This window comes from Alternaria infectoria, assembly GCF_024043175.1.
Source record: "Alternaria infectoria strain BMP 0036 chromosome Unknown scaffold_13, whole genome shotgun sequence".
Lineage (NCBI taxonomy): Eukaryota > Fungi > Ascomycota > Dothideomycetes > Pleosporales > Pleosporaceae > Alternaria > Alternaria infectoria.
In genome coordinates this window covers 774833-791797 of record NW_026250702.1, presented here as the reverse complement: position 1 = coordinate 791797, position 16965 = coordinate 774833, and the positions used below count along the sequence as shown (strand labels likewise).

The window sequence follows — 16965 nt, the reverse complement described above, 5'->3', positions numbered from 1 at the left end:
CCTCGTCGAGGCTCTTCAAGCGAAGGTATGTACATCACCAGCTTCGACGCAAGGACAAGTTGCGCTGGGAGCGGAATGTGGTCTAGTACGATCGGCACAGCTGACATTGGTATCTCACCACAGGCTTGGGACATTCGTAGTCCCCATGATCTTCGTTCGTTGAGTGAAATCAGCAAGGTGGATGCCTTAGCCCAGGCGATCAAGTCTCTTCGCATGACTTGCTGTTATGAGGAATATCACGAAAATCCTGTCGCTCTCAGAGACGAAGCAAACCATCGACATAATAATGCAATCAAAGAAGTCACGGAACGTACGGTATCGGCTCAGGACAGATTCCGTATGCAACGCAGAACCGCCCTGTTGGAAAGGTTCGCGCACGCTTCCACGCTTTCAGAAGAGATGGAAAACGACAGGGTAGCTGGGAGTAGGAACTACGCACAGAACCTCTTTCCCGAATCTTCTTCAGAGATGAACGTGGGTTGGTTGAGAACAATAGTTCTACCTGATCTGGAGTCGCGCTGGGAAAAGTTGAAAGAGGAAAATAAGTCCATCTTCGGCAAAGTATGGTACTCTTCCATCGTACACCCCAGATTATATGGGGCGCATTATGATGCCGTCGCCGAATACGTCTTAGCGAAAGAGGGGCTGATAACCACCATCGCGAAAAGCTTGGCTCCATTCAAGCAATTACATACTTTCGCCTTCGTCGAACCCGAGATCGATGCCTGGAGCCGTTACGAAACGCTATTCAAGGAAGTTGGTGAAGAGCACGGCCGCTTGCAGGGATGTAGGAGCCCATACGCCAGGGGCTCAAAGCGAGACGCAAGCTCGGAGGCCGTCGCATACAGCGGGATGATGATCGGCCTTGACGTTGCACTTCGAGCTCTACAGCGAGCCGAAATCCACCCAACCAGCTTCGCAATGCCAGTACCTTCCATTGTTTTCCAATCCTTCAAGACCTCCGTCTCGAAGTACGTTTTGTACGAGGTTCTTACACAAACAAACAAGCTGTGTCTCAACCACCCATCGTTGAGATTCCTACGTATTGCGAGTAGTATCGACGACAGACCCACCTTTGCAAATACCTTCGGGTCGTCTCCCCCACCGGTTCACACCGAAATACTCTTAACAAATGATAGCTTCCCCAGCCTACGCGACCTGACTTTAAATTTTAACCAGGTCAGATCTGAGAACGAGCCGGGTCCAGACATCCCGGACGGGAAAGCAGCAGAACTTGAATCCCTAACTATTCGATACGACCCCCGATTTGAAGCCTCGGCAAATGGTATTCTATGGCACGAAGACTGTTTGAACCACTTCCACCAGAGTCTCAAACACCTGACTATTGTCAACGCTTTTTGCGGCAACTGGAATAACTTCTTCCGCGACATCGCAAAGGCTCAACTCGAAACATTGGATATTGTGATTGAGGATGATGTTCTCGGGATGGTTAGGACGAAAGTGCCGTCGTATGAAGACGTGGAGAATGGGTTGGTGTGTGTTCAGGAGCGGTTTAAGAAGGCCGCCGAGAAGGTGGAGGTTAGGCCGGATTGGGTGTTCGATCTTGTGAAGCGGGTGTGGAAAAATCAGGATGATATCGTTGATCGGTTGTTGGAGGATAGCGATGAGGAGGGGGCGTTTGATTGGGAAGAGGATGATGATGACGATGAGGAAGAGGAAGTTGAAGGATGAGAGCACGGCATACGTAGATGAGGTTCAAACGCTTGGGATACGGGGTGGATTCGATAGCAATTGACGTACGCACTTGAATTGCAACAGGGCGACCAACTGGGATAGTTGGTCAACAAGTGTATTGTACAGAATCAAAAGTCCGGGTATCAACATGTACATCCTAGCATCGTATACCTCCAGGCAAGTACCACTACTACAAAGGAAAGCGCACTCCAAGATATGCCGCAAGGACATCGCCAACGTGAAAGCTATGAAATATCGAAGAAGCAAAAAGAAGAAAGATCTGGTATAAACAAAAAGAGAAGTCGTGAAAATCTCAAGAAAAGAGAACGTCAACCTCTCACAACCTATCCATCAACCTCGTCAACGCCAACCAATCCGCCAACTCCCCCCCACTCTCCCTCTGAACCACCTTCGGACTACTTAGCTTCTCATTCACAATCTCCAAATCCAAAATCCCCGTCACACCACTACTACTCCTACTTCCCCGCTTCTCACTCAACCCACTATCCACTCTCGCCGCAGTCGTGCGCCGCTGTATCGCCGCCGGCAACGCGATAACAGGCCGTGTTGGGTCCATCATGTTGTTGAATTCTGTGCTGAAGAAGTCGGGGCTGGCGAGGATGTGGGGGGAGGGAATGGCGCGGTTGGGTATGACGGGGGGTTCGAGGTGGGAGTTTGGGTGAGGATGGGACTTGGTGGGTGGTGTGTTGATGCGGAGGCGGAGGAGGGATGCTTGTTTTGGTTTGGGGAGGGTATCTGAAGGGAGTTGTGGGGTCGCAGCTTTGGACTTGTTGAAGAAGAGGGAGGTTTTTCGGGATAGGAAGGACGGTTTGCGCGTTGTGGGTTGTGGTGGGGATGTGGGCATTGGGGCGGGGAGGGACTGTTGGTGTTGTTGCTGGGGGAGACGTTGGGCTGCGGCTTCTTCGTTGGCTTTCTGGATGCGGAGGAGCGCGTCTTGCTCTCGTTGGAGCTTTGCTGTCGCTTCGTCATCCTTCAGCTGCTGGACCTTGGCTTCGTGCGCGGCTGTTGCTTCGATGCGGTTCCGTTGGTTTTGTTCGTCTTTTTGCTCCTTCTCTTCGGCTTCTTTGAGCATGGCTACGATTAGGCTCCGACCTTCCTCGGAATAGTTGTCGCCTACACATGCCATGGGTGTTAGGCCTGCCACGTTCTTTAAATTTGCTTTGGCGCCTTCAAGGAGGAGGGAGGAGGCAATCTTGTCATTGCCACCGACAGCTGCGGCGTGCAAGGGTGTGTTGTTCTCTACATCGAGCGTGTCCATGCGGGCGCCGCTCCGAAGCAACAAGTTCAAGATCTCCCAATCCCCACCTTCAGCGGCCATGAAGAGTGGTGTTCGTCCCTTGTTATCGAGACTGTTCACATCCGCCCCGTGCAGCAGGAACTCTTGCACCACATCAAAGCGATGCGCCACAACCGCCGAGTGAAGTGGCAAGCGACCGTTGGAAAACGGAGATGCGATAGTAAGCTGCGCACCCTTCACTACCAGCAGCATCAGGACATCCAATGCGACTTCCGGGCACTCTTCAAGCAAGAATGTGAGCGGATGCTGCGTCAGAACAGAGGTCTGCGTTGACTCTACCGCAGACCGTGGCGACGACGAACGCATTGAGCTTCGAGGAATGCCCGCATTCGGGTTCGCACCTCCATCAAGAACCACATTGAGTATGCTCAAGACGTACTCCGCGGGCATTGGCGGTTGAAGAGTAATGTGGCGAAGGACCGCGCATATCAAAGAGACGCCCAGAGCTGATCGCGGTAAAGCATTCACATCCAAACCCATCGCGACCATCTGCTCAAGGTCCTTGACAGGCAACGTCGTGGAGAAAGACGAGACTTCCGCAACAGGATTGCTAGGCCGTCTTCGCAGTAACCCTGCGCGCTTCATCCACTCGTACTGCGCAAAAAGCTTTAGAATTCGCTTATCGGCCTCCACCGAAAGCTGCAACTTGCTCTTAGCAGGCACCCAGTCTTCAAAGTCGAATGTGGCACCGTGCTTGAGCAGCGCATCCACGAAGATAGGCTTGCCTGTCGTCACCGCGTAGAACAGCGCATCTTGCTTCTTGTGATCTTCGTGGTTGACGCAGTTCCGACTCGCTTTGCGGTCCGCCTTCTGTGCTAGCAAGGCCTCGATCACGGGTAAGCCGTCCTCCGGCAGTGTCTTGATGGCAAGGATGAGCGGTGTAGCACCTGATCGCTCGCGTGTAGTCCGGCTGACGCCGCGTTCGCAGAAGGGGCCAACAATGGCGGCGATGTCGTTCCATGTCGCCGGCGCTTTGGGTACGGTGCAAGCAATGAGATGGAGAGGACTCATGCCGTCTTCATCCCAGGAGTTGATGCTCGGTGGTATCGTGAGCAGTGGTACGATGGACCATTGGTGATGCTTTACGGCGAGAAGAAGCGGCGTGTTCTTGACCTTGTCGCCGATGGCTGTATTCGCGCGAGCTCGTAGTAACGACTGTACTGTCCTCTCCAATCCATTGGATGCGGCAAGATGCAGCGCTGTTTGTCCGTTCATGTTGGTCTTGCGGAGGTCAGATGCCTTGATGAGCGACTCCAGATCTGGCTCCTGGTCTTTTGTACTGTTCGTTGTAGCATTGAGCAAAGGCGTAAGCTCTTCAGCATTAGTAAGATCTGCGTTTGCTCTTTGTCTTAGCAACAGCTCTGTGCAGACTCTACTGTGCGTTGCGAGATGGAGAGGCGTGTCGCCGTCTTGGTCCCTCGCATTGACCTCAGCGCCAGCGTCAATGAGCTGAAGCGCGATTTTAGGATGGCTGAAACGAGGAGATACGGCATGATGAAGCAGTGTCTTGCCGTCCGGGTATGTCACTGTTGCGTCAGCGCCCTGCTCAAGCAGAGCACCCAGAATGATAGACATGGTCTCCTTCTCTTGGGCTAGTGGGCTCTCGAAGGTGGCCTGGAGTACAGTAAGGCCCTTTCTGTCGCGGATGGTGAGATCCGGGTTGCGCTTCAGTAGTGCACTTATTACCGGCGCACCGGCACATTCCAATGCGACGAAGATGGGACGAAGGCCGTTGGCGGTCTCGCGATCCGGATCCGAGCCTTTCTCTAGAAACATCTCCACCAAGCTCGCGTCATCTCTCTTGATGGCCTCCACAAGGACGTTGGACTCTGAATCGCAAGCTGCGGCGAAGATATCCGCGATGAGGTCATTGCCTACGGAGAAACGGCCCTGTGTCTTCTTCACGTGCTTCAGCAGCATCTCCCTCTCCTTCTCCAGCTTGTTGCGCTTGCCATGTGCCGCGTTGATAATTGCCACGGCGCCCTGGATGTTGTTGGCGTGTAGAGCAGCTTCGGCTGGCGTCTGACTGAGACCGTTGAGCGCTTCGTAGCTGGCGCCATGTTTGAGTAAAGTCATGACTGTGGCTAATGATCCGGACTTTGACGCTGCGTAGTGGAGGGGTGTCTCGCCGGTGTCGTTCGTCTTCGTCTCGAGGTTGGGTCCGTATGGGATCAAAAGTTCGATGAGATCGCTGCGGCCATTCTTGACGGCTATGTGGAGCGCGGTTTCGCCGCTGGTCTTGATCGCAGCATCGGCATCGGCACCAGCATCTAACAGTATTCTCGCGAGACTCGCGTAGCCGTTGGCGATGGCGATGCATAACGGTGGGAGTCCCAAGCCAGCGACATCATTTGGTATTGCGCCAGCGCGGAGGAAATGTGAAAGCGCTGCCTCTCGTTGGTGGTAGACAGCATAGTATATCGGTGTCCAATCTTTCGATGGCTTGAACTCGCCAGCACCCTCCGGTGATCCCGCTGGCTTCCCGAACTTGCATCTCATAACCTCCACCGAAGTTTGCAGTGTTGAACCCTTTCGTTTCAACGCCGTCGGTCTCGTTGTGTCCCGATCCAGATCAAGGTCGATATTGCGGGGAATTGGGGGCTCCATGTCGCTTGAGTATCTGCTACTAAGGCAACCGCAAGACTTAGATTTCATACTCGCGAACCTGACATCCAGGCCTGATAAAGCAGACAATCAGGGTTCAGGATAGCGACAAAAGAAAATATGCAGGGTAAAGAAAAGCATCCGCGTACCCACCGCAGAAGAAAGCTACAAGAGCGACAGGAGCTTGACAAGTACGCTCCCCACCTTTCCCCTTCTTTTTGCCAAATTGGAGGAGCTGAAATCGTGGCGCGCCCACGAATCAAGTCATTCTCGTCGCGGTTGTCGTGCCATTTCGCCTTGCTTACCGCTAGGAGCCATGGTTCAATTACCAATAACGGGTGCCTTGTCGTGCTACAAACCTAATCGCGCCTCTCTGTAGTCCCGAAACGGGTAGCTAGATGCCTGGATTCGGTCGACGGCAGATGTACGACTCGCATTCTCGCGGAACGGTACGCCTGGGACGATCGCCGCAGCGCTTACTGTCAATCATCTCAGAAGGAATCCCAGAGGCGTTGTACAGTTGTCTTTTCGCTTGGCTTGCTCGCGACGGTCCGCGAATGACGGAGACGCTACTAACTATAGAGGGGCAATGGCGCGGTGCAGATCTTGCTGCTGGACGCTGCAAGCCAATGCGTCGTGACGGCGATGGACGCGAGGCGGAACAACAAGCAAAGTCAATGGCGACGGAGGACGCGATACTTTCGCGCTCGATGTTCGGAGGGAGGTGCGCCCGGTGCTGCTTGCGGCGTTTCGCTAGCCGACCCACGTGTTTGTAGCTGGATTGGCTCAGGGGTAAAGTGGCCTCCATCGCCTCGCTATTGCGCGCCGCCGTCCTTGGCCAAGCAGACGGCGCCAATGCTACGGGTACAATGTTTCCGCAACAATGTTGTCGAGTGTGCAGGCGTTTATTGAGTGGAGATTGGACGAAAAGTCGAATTCTAGCCGCGGTGATGCATGGGAATTTCCAGGCAAGGGATTCATTCCAGCTGCGGTGGCTGCTCCGAATAGCGGGAGATCATCCGCAAGCTTGGTATCACGTTGAAACTCAAAATGGGAGCCGGTTTGCTAAGATCATGCGCAAGAAAGAGTGTTTATTCTTCGTGTACTATGCCCGCGAAGATCGTCCTAAAATCAAGTAAAGAGTGTAAGGGGACGTGAAACCGCCGTCCACAGTCGAGTACGCAAGTGCGCAAAAGCAATTCCCGCCTTCTTTTTCCAATTTGTGTCCCCCTCGTATTGCATCATCCTCCTGTTACAGCGATCGAATCGCAGTCCAACGGCAACGACGAGTACGCTGGCAAGTCCTTGCACGTTCAGCCTCCCCACAACCCCACGTGGCCGCCAACACCAATCCTCAGAACTTCACACCCAACTTCCAGCCAACTTGGAGTGCGCGACTCCACACAAAGCAAAGTGACGCCACGATGTAGCAAGCTGCGGTCCAGATGACCACTCCCCAGTAGTGTCCACCAGTGGCCTGGATGATAGCACCCGCAATAGGAATACCCGTAAGCGTGCTGAAGCTGACCACGGTGTAACAGGTAGCGTAGTACCTGCCGTAGACATTCGTATCGCAAAGCTGGCCGACGCAGACTGGCGTCAATGAGATGTTGGAGCCAGATGCGAAACCAAACAAGACCGCGTAGACAATGGAGAGTGCTTTGATAGCCGTAGCTTCGGCCGCGGAGGTGGGGGTGAGTAGCGATGCGGGCAGCCAGAAGACTAGCGATGTAGCTGAGCAAATGGCGAGTGCAGCAATCATGCTGTTGAAGCGCCCGAGCTTATCGGCTAGGAAGCCTGGGACCCAGCGACCGAGACAACTTCCCGCGTTGAAGATTGCGATGAGTTGGTACGAGAACGACGGGCTGAATGCGCCGGTACTGACCGCAAAGGTGGTGAGGTACGTGATCGGGATGAAGAGTGCCCACTCCATCATGAAGATGCCGACCGTGAGCAGGAAGTAGCTCTTGTGCCGGAAGATCCGGAAATCAGGCCATACTGATTGTCCAGCTTTAGGTGGTAGGCGGGAGCGGATGAGGAAGCAGGCACCAATACAGCAGAAGAGCGTGATGAAGCCGATGATGCGAGTTGCCCATGGGAATCCAACCCTGGGTAGCAGCTTCTCCAACGCCAACGGGAATATGACACCACCCAGCGAGCCTCCAGCTGCGGCGATACCCGTTGCGTTGCCTCGCTTTTGCAGGAAGAAGTGGCTGACTGCGGCGAACGCAGGCGTGAAGATCAACGATGTACCGAGACCCCCAAGTACGCCGAAGACGAGGAAGAAGTGCCAGTACAGTGTGCAAATCCCGAGCAGGAAGTTTGACAAGCACAGCAGGATGCTACCTGCCAGCACCAATAGCTTCGGGCCGTGCGCATCGAATATGGGTCCAATCTGGAGTCCGCAGAAGAACGACAGGAAGACGTACATGCTGAAGATCCACGAGATGGTCGACTCGGTGTAGTCTGCAAGGTAGTGCTCGGCAATGTAGGCATGGTAGATACCGACTGTGTTCATCATACCCAAGGATGCGATGAGTCCAAGGAAGGACCCTAGAACGACAGACCAGGCACCTAGGCCACCTTCCGGATAGGTTACTTCGTCATTGGCAATAGACGTTGATCGAGATTCCTCATCAAGAGGTCGGTGAGCTTTTTCATCTCCAGTTGCAGTGTTGCTTGGGCGATTCTCCTTGAAGTTGGCCGATGCCGGGGCATCGGCGTTGTGAGTTTGGGCACTTGGGCATGGTGACAGTGTGTCCGATGGCGGGATTGTAAATTCGGCGTGAGGATAAGTATTGACTCTGGTCAAGTTGTTGTGTGGGCTAAGTGATCCTGGCGTGCTGCCTTTTGGTTCGCTGCTCATACGAAGGGTCGAGTTGGTTTGGGGGGAGGTTTCGTCTAATATGTATGACGATGCGCGTTATTGCGCTGTAAGTTGATGTCAAAGGCGTGAAAGATGTCGCAAGCTCCTGCACAGTCCCCGAAAAGCGTCCTCGCAGCCCTGAAGTACCTCCCAATCGATGATGCGCGCCGAATTTGAATCGCAGATTGTGGTTCCCCGAGCGGTTTGGTGTTGCATAGTCGAGCTCCCCGAGCGGTATAAGTAGGTTGGATGCCACAGGAGGGGTAACGAGCCATGACCAATAGACCCACTCTGCCGCTTCGGCAACCACTCGCAATGCGGTATCGCCCGCTGCCGACGAAGGGTTTTCAGCACACCTCTATTCCGACCCGGTGCATGATTCGCCCTAGACGCCGAGAACCAAGACTCTGCTGGACATTGGCGGTGAAGTCAGCATGATGGTCTGGACGACTTTGTCTCCGGACATAGTAATTCTCGGAGTTGAAGTCGGAGTTGAGCGTCATCGGCATTGGAAAACTTCTTGTGGGGGTTTCCGACCTGCTCGATGATGTCGAAAGCTTTCTTCTCTTGCGAAATGTACCCCAGGAGCTGTTCAGCCATTGGCGCAATCTTCTGGGTGTCGTCGGTGGCTTCAAGAATGGAAAGCCATAGCTGCGCGGGAGACGGTGTGAGTGTGGGTGTAGGAGCATCGCCAAACATGGAATCATAGCGGTCATGTTCGCTCTCGTGCCGGGTATATGGTACATCTGGCATCTTGCTGACCTTGGGTGTAGGTGATCGAGTGCTGTGGTTCAGCATATCCAGAAGCATTGTATGGTCGCTGGCTTCATCCGTGCCGACGCTGGAGGCATCATCGCTCTTGTCCGAGCGACATCCTTGGATGGCTCTGTGGAGCACTAGCCAACTACCGCGGAATCTCCATCGTTCTTCGTGCGACATGTCGCGGTCGCGAGAAGCATATGTAGCCCTAAGTCTGCTTTCTAAGAGGTCGTAGAGTGTACCAGGACAGTTCTCTCTGCTGATTTGGGGAGTCCTGGGACTATCTTGGGGCGGTTTGGAGTATACGCTGTCTTGGCCGACATGCTGTGATGACAGTTTGCTGCACGGAATACCTTGCGGCAGTTGTGATACGTTCTTGGTACAAGCCTGTTGGTGCGCCGAGCTGCTTCTCGCAACGTCTACAGGACCGCCTTGGTGCTTCGATCGTGTAGTGTACTTCGCCCGGAGGTTGCGTATATCGCGGCGGAGTAGCTTGGCTGTCCAGCGGACGTCATACGGTAAGAAAGAGCGCATCATGATGAAGAGTATCGCTATCAGTATGACTGACTGTATCCATGTTAGTTGAGATTGCAGATTGAGGGTTCACTTGGCGCACACTCACCAATATCAACATGCGTTTGAAGGGCATGCAATTTGTGCTTTTTTGCGGAGGTAGAGGCTAACTGAATGTGAAAAGAGCAATACACGCGAGTGAAGATAGTGTGATTGAAGTTGAATATGCGTGCGGTTCCTGTACGAGATATTGCTAGACTGAGAGCAAAGTGACAGTAAAGTGACAATGAAGGGTCCAATCTAATCCCACGTGGTTTGCGCTCGTGCGCGCTTTCAAGGCAGCTGCACTTAGGCAGTGTAAACAAACGCACAGCAGGCGCGCCTTTCACTTCCACACGCTTCGATTGGAAACCATCAGCGTTCGCTCCACACTCTCAGTACCCGAGATGAGAAGACAGTCCACGTAGCCAAGGGCGTTGCAGTTCCTCAACCCTCACTATACGAGATGAGAAGACATAGTAAAACGCACCGCATTCCAGCGCCTACCGTGCTGGATAAACAGAAAAAAGTCGGTCGGCAGATGTGACGTCCGCTCTTTCCGCATACGTCATCGTATACCTACACCGTCCACTCCACCACCTCCCCCAACTTCCAATCCACATCCTCCATCCAAGCCCCCACACTCCACGCCCCCAGTCCCTTCGGCCACCAATTCTCCTCACTCTGTTCCACAACCTCACTCTCCTTCTTCTCATGCACCTCAACCCAGCACCCCCGCGCCCTCGGCGTGACCGCTGCAATATCAAACGCCCGCCACTTCTGTGTTCCTACTAGCACCGCGTCCATCTTCTTAATGTCTGTGTCGTAGTCGTCTACCTGTAGTCCTTCTTGTACCTCTTCGACCGCTTTTTCGTGGCCCGGCGCAGATGGGAGGGGCGGTTGCGCGGCGGCCATGCTAAGTGGAAGGTATTTCGTGTTCAACGGCATTGGCGGAACCCATTGCCAGGGTTTGAGAGTACAGGCAAAGAAGGGTGCGCCGCCATCTCCTTCTTTGGTGCCAGGCGGGAAGACTTGCACAGTGAGAGTGGATGGGGGTGAGGCGCCGGGGGCAGTAGGCGGTGCGGAGAAAGAGAAGCGGGCGAGCTGTTTGGGAATGTTCCAATTTAGGCGCCCGTTGTAGGTTGTTGTGCGTTGGGAGACGTAGATGCGTGATATGCGTTGGGCTTTCTTGGGGATTTTGATGTGTGGCTGGCCGGACGGGGTGGTTGTTGGTTGTGGGACGGTGAAGTTTCCGGGGACGAGGAGGAGTTCGTCGTAGGGGCCTGTGATGAGGTCAGAGGAATTACTAGAATTGTTGTCATCTCGTGTTCTCTTCTAGTGTATTCATCCCACTCTTTTCTACACCTCAATAGAAGTCGCGTTTGACATCCACAATACCCACCATCCCTTCCATCCATGATCCTTCACCCTTCCTTTCTGTCTCATCTCCGTTCATGCATAGAAAAGACATCTCACATACCAACAGGCGTATCCCTATACCTAACAATACACACCGTCCCCAACCCCCCCTCAAACCTCCCCATCGCCTCATCATCCCACCCACCCTCCTTCCCCTCAAGCCCTCCATGCACACCCCCAGGCAACCCCTTCAACACATGAAACAGCATATACACCTCCGCCGTGAGTTTCCAAGGCGCCGGCGCACGCGCAACAGGATGAAAAGACGGTTCTTCAGGGCCGGGTGCAGACATTGCGCGGTATCACGATCGAGAAGATTGATCAAGCGGGATGACAATGGTGTAGGGAAGACAACACTTAATAGATGGATATGGTGATCGTGATAGCCGTTTGCAGTAGTTGAAGTAATAACACCAGCTACCGGGTAACGTTGTTGCGATCTGGCATGTGATGGGCAAGATATCCGGCTCAGCCGCGGCTACAGTGTGCATCTCGAGACATCCCTTGCAATATTATCTCGGTAAAGTACCAAGTCGACTGTGTGGCACAGCACGGCAGCTTACATCGCTGTGTATAAGCGCCAAGGTGCTTTGTTTCTATCACTAAGCACTCGATGGGGTCGAACGACTGATGTTAAACGTACACGGGAGTGATGTGAAGGATGCGCGACAAGAGTGAGAAGTTGATGAGGAAAGCGCGATGGTCTGAGCGCTGCGTGCTTGAACCCATCCATGCCGGGTTCTTAAGTGCCCCAAGCTCTTCGTGTGACGCATCACCAAGATCTGGTACGATATACGATGACAGTCACACAACGATGAGATGGTACTTCTCTCAACTTACCTCATCCACACTCCCAAAGCACACATGTACCAACCCAACAAACTGCCGTCGTCGCAACTATACCCACACAAGTCCCGCCTACACTACAGCTAGCCCCGCCTCGCCAAAATTCTGACAACCACCACACCAACACTTACGCACATGCAGATGCACTCATGCCCATCGCGCCCACCTCCCTGCGAACCAAAGAATGTCTTGCATACCAACCGCGTCACAAGTCATCCTAAATATTCTCCACATCCTTCCATCCGTCCACCCATCCACACCAAGCATCTGCCATCTGCATACTTCCTTGCACACCGCTACTGATGTGCCGTTCTAAACATCCCTTAAGTTTAGTTCCCTTAGTCCTGTTAATACATATGCAGTCCCAATCCTTCTCGGCGCGTAGAAGAACCTAAGAACACCTTTCAATATTTTAGAATATTTTAGCAGGGTGGTTCTATCCGTCTAGTCACCGTGCTTTCATGCCCACTTCTTCTACTTAACCCCAAGTAGAATTATCTGGGGGTAATAGAAACTCACCCTGCCCCGCTTTAATCTTGATAGCCCCAGTAACACCCGCGTCTACACATGAGCGTGTTTTTGTTAGACATGTAGCGGGTGCCTCTACTACTACTACTGCATAGCTCAATGTACTCGCGGAGATTAAACACGGAAGCACTCCTACTCATGCACATGTCTCTGCATTGGGCAAAGACTCGTGTGCGTCCGTCGTTGTACTCCGGAAGAACTTTTGTAGGATCTGATCGCTGGAGGAAGAAAAGGGTTCGTGGGCACCCCACAGCACGAGATCAACGATTCGCTGCTCTGTCGATTACTACCAAATCGCCGGAAACGTAAACGCGGCTCTGCGTCGATCATCACACGTACATATGTCAGCTCAATGTCCAGATCCTTTCTTCCTCCCGAGGTGTTTCCCAACGATTTCATGCAATACCACATCGTTCGTTCTCGTTCTTTCTCCCTGCTCCATCATCGATAGTTTGTTTCCCCAGTCGTTGGAGCACCGTCTCGTGGCAACGCGTCTATTGGCTGAGAGTCGGGCCATCCAACAATACAACCCGGCTAACTACGGCGTGCGCGTCCACACACACAACAAAGCCGGGGCGGGAGTTGTCGAGGCCAAAACCAATAGACCCTACGAAGCTAGGTCATGCGGCTCTGCACCTACCCTTTCGACCTAAACTAGGGGCTGGCGGCGGACTGACAGCCCTGGAGTGTCAATGCTCACGTACCAGCCTTGTCCCCAAACAGCAGTCCGCTTGCATGACGCGCAGCAGAACGACGATGAGCGCTGCGGCCTGTGGCGGGACAAAGCGTTTTCTTGGCGGCTGAGGCGCGCGGACGAGTCAGAACACCAGCACTACTACCATGGCACGTGGCATGGTAAGCTGTGACCCTGGAGGACCTTGCGTGAGTGGCAATACGTCGGCATGTGATGGCTGGTACGTAGCGGGATGTTGTAACCTTGGCATGAGGGTACCTCGTGGTTGTTCGTGTGCAAGGGAACCCATTGTACGAATGCGGTGGCGTATCCCTCGGTACGTTGGTAGCGCAGGTTGGTGGTAAGAACCAAACGGCGCGCTACACCGAACAGGCGACGGGCCCGGTCGGTAGTCATGTGTAGCCAGATTAGCGATGTTTGGACGCGGCTTGGAAGGGCGCATGTCCGATGGATGAGCGTCATCACGAAATTGTCCGGAGATGAACGATGAGGTTGAGGGGGGAACCAAGTGGTGAATTGTGTAGGTTTGAACTCCGACACGCATGTCCGTTGGATGAGCGTCATCACGATATAGTCCGGAAATGAACGATGAGGTTGAGGGAGGAGCCAAATAGTAGTGTGAAGTATGTAGAGTGTGGTATTACGGGACCCTCCAAGATGTACTTGTCAGGATAGCCGTCATGTCTATCAACTATCTCCGAAAATGACAACGCCTGTGGAACTCGAGGTCCTATTTTGAATAACTTTTTGTGTACTCTGCGATAGAGGAGAACGCCGTTTCGAAAAAAAAAAGAGAGAAAAGAGACCCAAGTCTATCAAGCTCAGGGGGATATTCCGCGTAGAAAAAAACAAGACGATTTGAAAGCAAACATAGCCAACTCATAACACCTCTGTAATGCACATCGAATTCGTCGTTACCAAGCGCTGCTGTGTATACCGCCCGCCGGTCTCAAAAGGAAGATGTACAATCTCGAGAGGATGTACAAGAAAGCGGAAATACGTGGGCGGAGCCAAAAGAGTCTCTTTATCCAAGGTTATCAGGCCTGGCTGGTTGGTTTGGTAGACAAAACCTCCAATCCAAATGTAACGCCAGGTAGATGCAAGAACAAGGGACGGGACGAGTCATGACTTTTCGTGTTGTTGCTGAACAACATCAGCCGATAAAGAAACAAAATGTCTATGGCGAAGCTGCAAGCGTCGTCGCGGATATCGAAGATCGGGGTATTGGGAGAAGAGTAGAAGGTTGGGAGACGCATTGGGAGCGATCCGAAGAAGTAGAGTTCTAGAACATGGAGGGGTCGATGCCCATTCCAGCACCAGCCACATTCGCATTCTGAAGATTTTGCAGATTTGAAGTAAGACCAAGCTTCTGCATCGCCAACTCGGGGTTGCAGTGGGGAGCATGGGAGCGGTGGTACTTGAGACCGTTGAGGTTCTTGTATCGCTTGCCGCAGACTTCGCAGCGGTATGGCTTCTCCTTCTCCATGCCGACAGTTCCCGGGTAGGGAATGGATGTGAGAGGGTCGACAATCGAAAAGGTGCCGTCGTCGTTCTCCTTGAGTTGCTGGTTCTGGTGGCCGTGCTGCTTGTGGTACTTGAGACCGTTCTGGTTCTTGTACGCCTTCTCGCAGCCAATGACTGGGCATCGGAACGGCTTGACCTCCTCGGGGAAGGGGAATTGGGGTATGCTCGCGCCGTTGATGAGCTGCTGCTCCCGTAATCTCCTGGCCATCTCGCTCTGGTCGTTTCCGCTGAGCTGGTAGTTCTTGAGCGCAGCTTGCAGCTGAGCCTGGTTCAGACCGCCGCCCTGCTTGCTGAAGAGACGCTTGCCGGGCTGGTCGATTGTGCCGTTGTTGTCGAATGCGCCCATGCCAAAGTTTCCGTTGCCGTTGGCGAAGTTCATGCCCATGTTCATGTTCATATCCATGCCCATCATTGGGTTGAAACCGCCAAAGTCCATGTCGAGCTCAGCCGGGGTGCCCGGGTGTGAGGATTCGGGCGATGTCAGGTTGTGGTTTTGCATTGGCATGGTGCCCATTGTGGGGGTGTTGACCGACGAGACGGTGGGGTTGTTCTGGAGGTTGAACTGCTGCGAGGCAGACGGGGTGGTGGGTGTCGATGTGCGCATGCCCTGGTGATTTTGCATGTTGTTGGCGAGGTTGACGTTGACGTTGAGCTGGGGCTGCTGGTTCTGGTTCTGGTTGAACTGGTTCTGGACGGGGAATTGCTGCATATTCTGCTGCTCCTCGATGGGGCCGAGGTTGTCGAAGTTGATGTCGTCCATGTCCATGTCGTCCAGCGTGTCCATGTCCTGCACAGTCGACAAGTTGGAGCGGCTGACGGAGCCGATGCGCTGGCGGGGCGCGCCTATTGAGCCGGAGCGCGACTGGAAGCCATTCTGTGTGTTGAAGGCCGGGTCGCCCTGTGTCTGGCTCGGTGCAATGGAGCTGGTCGGGGCACCGGATGTGGCCGTGAAGCCGTTCTGTGGCTGCTGCTGCTGCTGTGGGCGGGCGGCCGGTGCGTTGGCGTGCGTCTCCTCGAAGTGCTGCAGGAGGTCGTGCAGGGAGGCGAGGGTGAGGCCGCAGCATGTGAAGTCCTTCATGAAGGCGGCTTCCATCTTGGGCAGGTAGGACGACGAGTGGAAGGAGGGCGAGTTCTGCACAAAGGGCGCGGGAGAGGTACCCATCATGATGCTGGTGCCAATGTTAATTTGGGCTGTTACAACTGGGGATAAGTGGATACTTACTCGTCGCGGATCCAGGACCCGACCGAGTGGCCGCCCCAGCTCATGCCACCTGCGAAGCTACCCATGTTGGTGCTCTCGCGACGCCCACGGTCCTTCATGGTGATGGGACGGGCGCCGCTGTTGCCGTAGAAAGAAGAGCCGAGCATGCTGATGGAGGGGTGGCGCTCGCCTATGCTCGGGCGGCCGTTGTTGAACTCGAAGTTGTTCGGGTTGAGCAGACCCGGTGTGGTGGCCATATCAGGTTGGGCCTCGGCCTGGCGCAGGGCCGACGTCAGGTTGGACGTCTGGTTCTGGGGTGAGTTGGAGCCATAGCGCGGGGGCGTCTGGATGTCGATGGGCGAGGCGGTGGCCATGTCTGCGAAGCCGCTGTGAACTTGCGGCTCCTCAGGGAAGAGGGGGAAGCTGCAGTCGCCCGCGTCTTCGAATAGCACGTCCTCGTCGGGCTGGCGGCGGGCCACAAGCTCCGTGGGCTTGCGGTGCCAGAGGTGGTGGAGGCCGGCGCTCGGGTCCTTGTTCCCACGCCCAAATTGCGGCGATGCGGGCTGCTCGACAGGCGTGGAGATGGGCGTGCTCGCTGCGGTGGATTCGCGCGGCGAGTGGGAGAGAGGTGGCGGGTGCTCGTAGGAATCCAGCTTCACGGTGGGCGAGGTGAAGGGTAGAGAGGGCAGTGGGGACGAATGCTAGTGGAACGGCGACTCGTTAGGCGCAGTTTCAGATGACTGTGCGGGTGTGTGGCGTTGTCGGCAGTGGTCGTGAAAATGAGAACACCGAATAATAATGGTGTTCAAGTGTGTCTGAGGGTAACTGGAATAGTCGATATGCTCAGTATTATGCCAGTGAATTTACGTGGAATAGCCGTGCCGGGGCGCGGTAGATTATATGCGCAAGTGGGAGCGGTGACGACGAGGGTTAGTATGGGCAGAGCGGCCGACCTCGAG

General features: G+C 54.2%; 5 protein-coding genes across 5 annotated transcripts; 1 reads left to right on the top strand and 4 right to left on the bottom strand.

Annotated features, from left to right (window-relative positions):
- Window positions 1-921: 921 nt before the first annotated feature.
- On the top strand, window positions 922-1692 carry J4E92_007756 (uncharacterized protein; the record flags this gene model as incomplete). Its single annotated transcript, XM_051499119.1, has 2 exons — window positions 922-927; window positions 1180-1692. The coding sequence occupies 2 exons, from the start codon at window positions 922-924 to the stop codon at window positions 1690-1692; spliced, it is 519 nt and encodes a 172-aa protein (XP_051350854.1).
- A 340-nt stretch (window positions 1693-2032) lies between these two features.
- J4E92_007755 (uncharacterized protein) lies at window positions 2033-5620 on the bottom strand (the record flags this gene model as incomplete). The annotated part of the gene is made up of 1 exon (XM_051499118.1): window positions 2033-5620. The coding sequence occupies one exon, from the start codon at window positions 5618-5620 to the stop codon at window positions 2033-2035; it is 3588 nt and encodes a 1195-aa protein (XP_051350853.1).
- Window positions 5621-6971: 1351 nt separating this feature from the next.
- J4E92_007754 (uncharacterized protein) lies at window positions 6972-9236 on the bottom strand (the record flags this gene model as incomplete). The annotated part of the gene is made up of 3 exons (XM_051499117.1): window positions 6972-8355; window positions 9064-9071; window positions 9228-9236. The coding sequence occupies 3 exons, from the start codon at window positions 9234-9236 to the stop codon at window positions 6972-6974; spliced, it is 1401 nt and encodes a 466-aa protein (XP_051350852.1).
- A 1137-nt stretch (window positions 9237-10373) lies between these two features.
- Window positions 10374-11199, bottom strand: J4E92_007753 (uncharacterized protein; the record flags this gene model as incomplete). Its single annotated transcript, XM_051499116.1, has 2 exons — window positions 10374-11077; window positions 11193-11199. 2 exons carry the CDS (start codon window positions 11197-11199, stop codon window positions 10374-10376), a joined length of 711 nt encoding a protein of 236 aa, XP_051350851.1.
- A 3364-nt stretch (window positions 11200-14563) lies between these two features.
- Window positions 14564-16380, bottom strand: J4E92_007752 (uncharacterized protein; the record flags this gene model as incomplete). Its single annotated transcript, XM_051499115.1, has 2 exons — window positions 14564-15974; window positions 16028-16380. The coding sequence occupies 2 exons, from the start codon at window positions 16378-16380 to the stop codon at window positions 14564-14566; spliced, it is 1764 nt and encodes a 587-aa protein (XP_051350850.1).
- Between the last annotated feature and the right edge of the window lie 585 nt (window positions 16381-16965).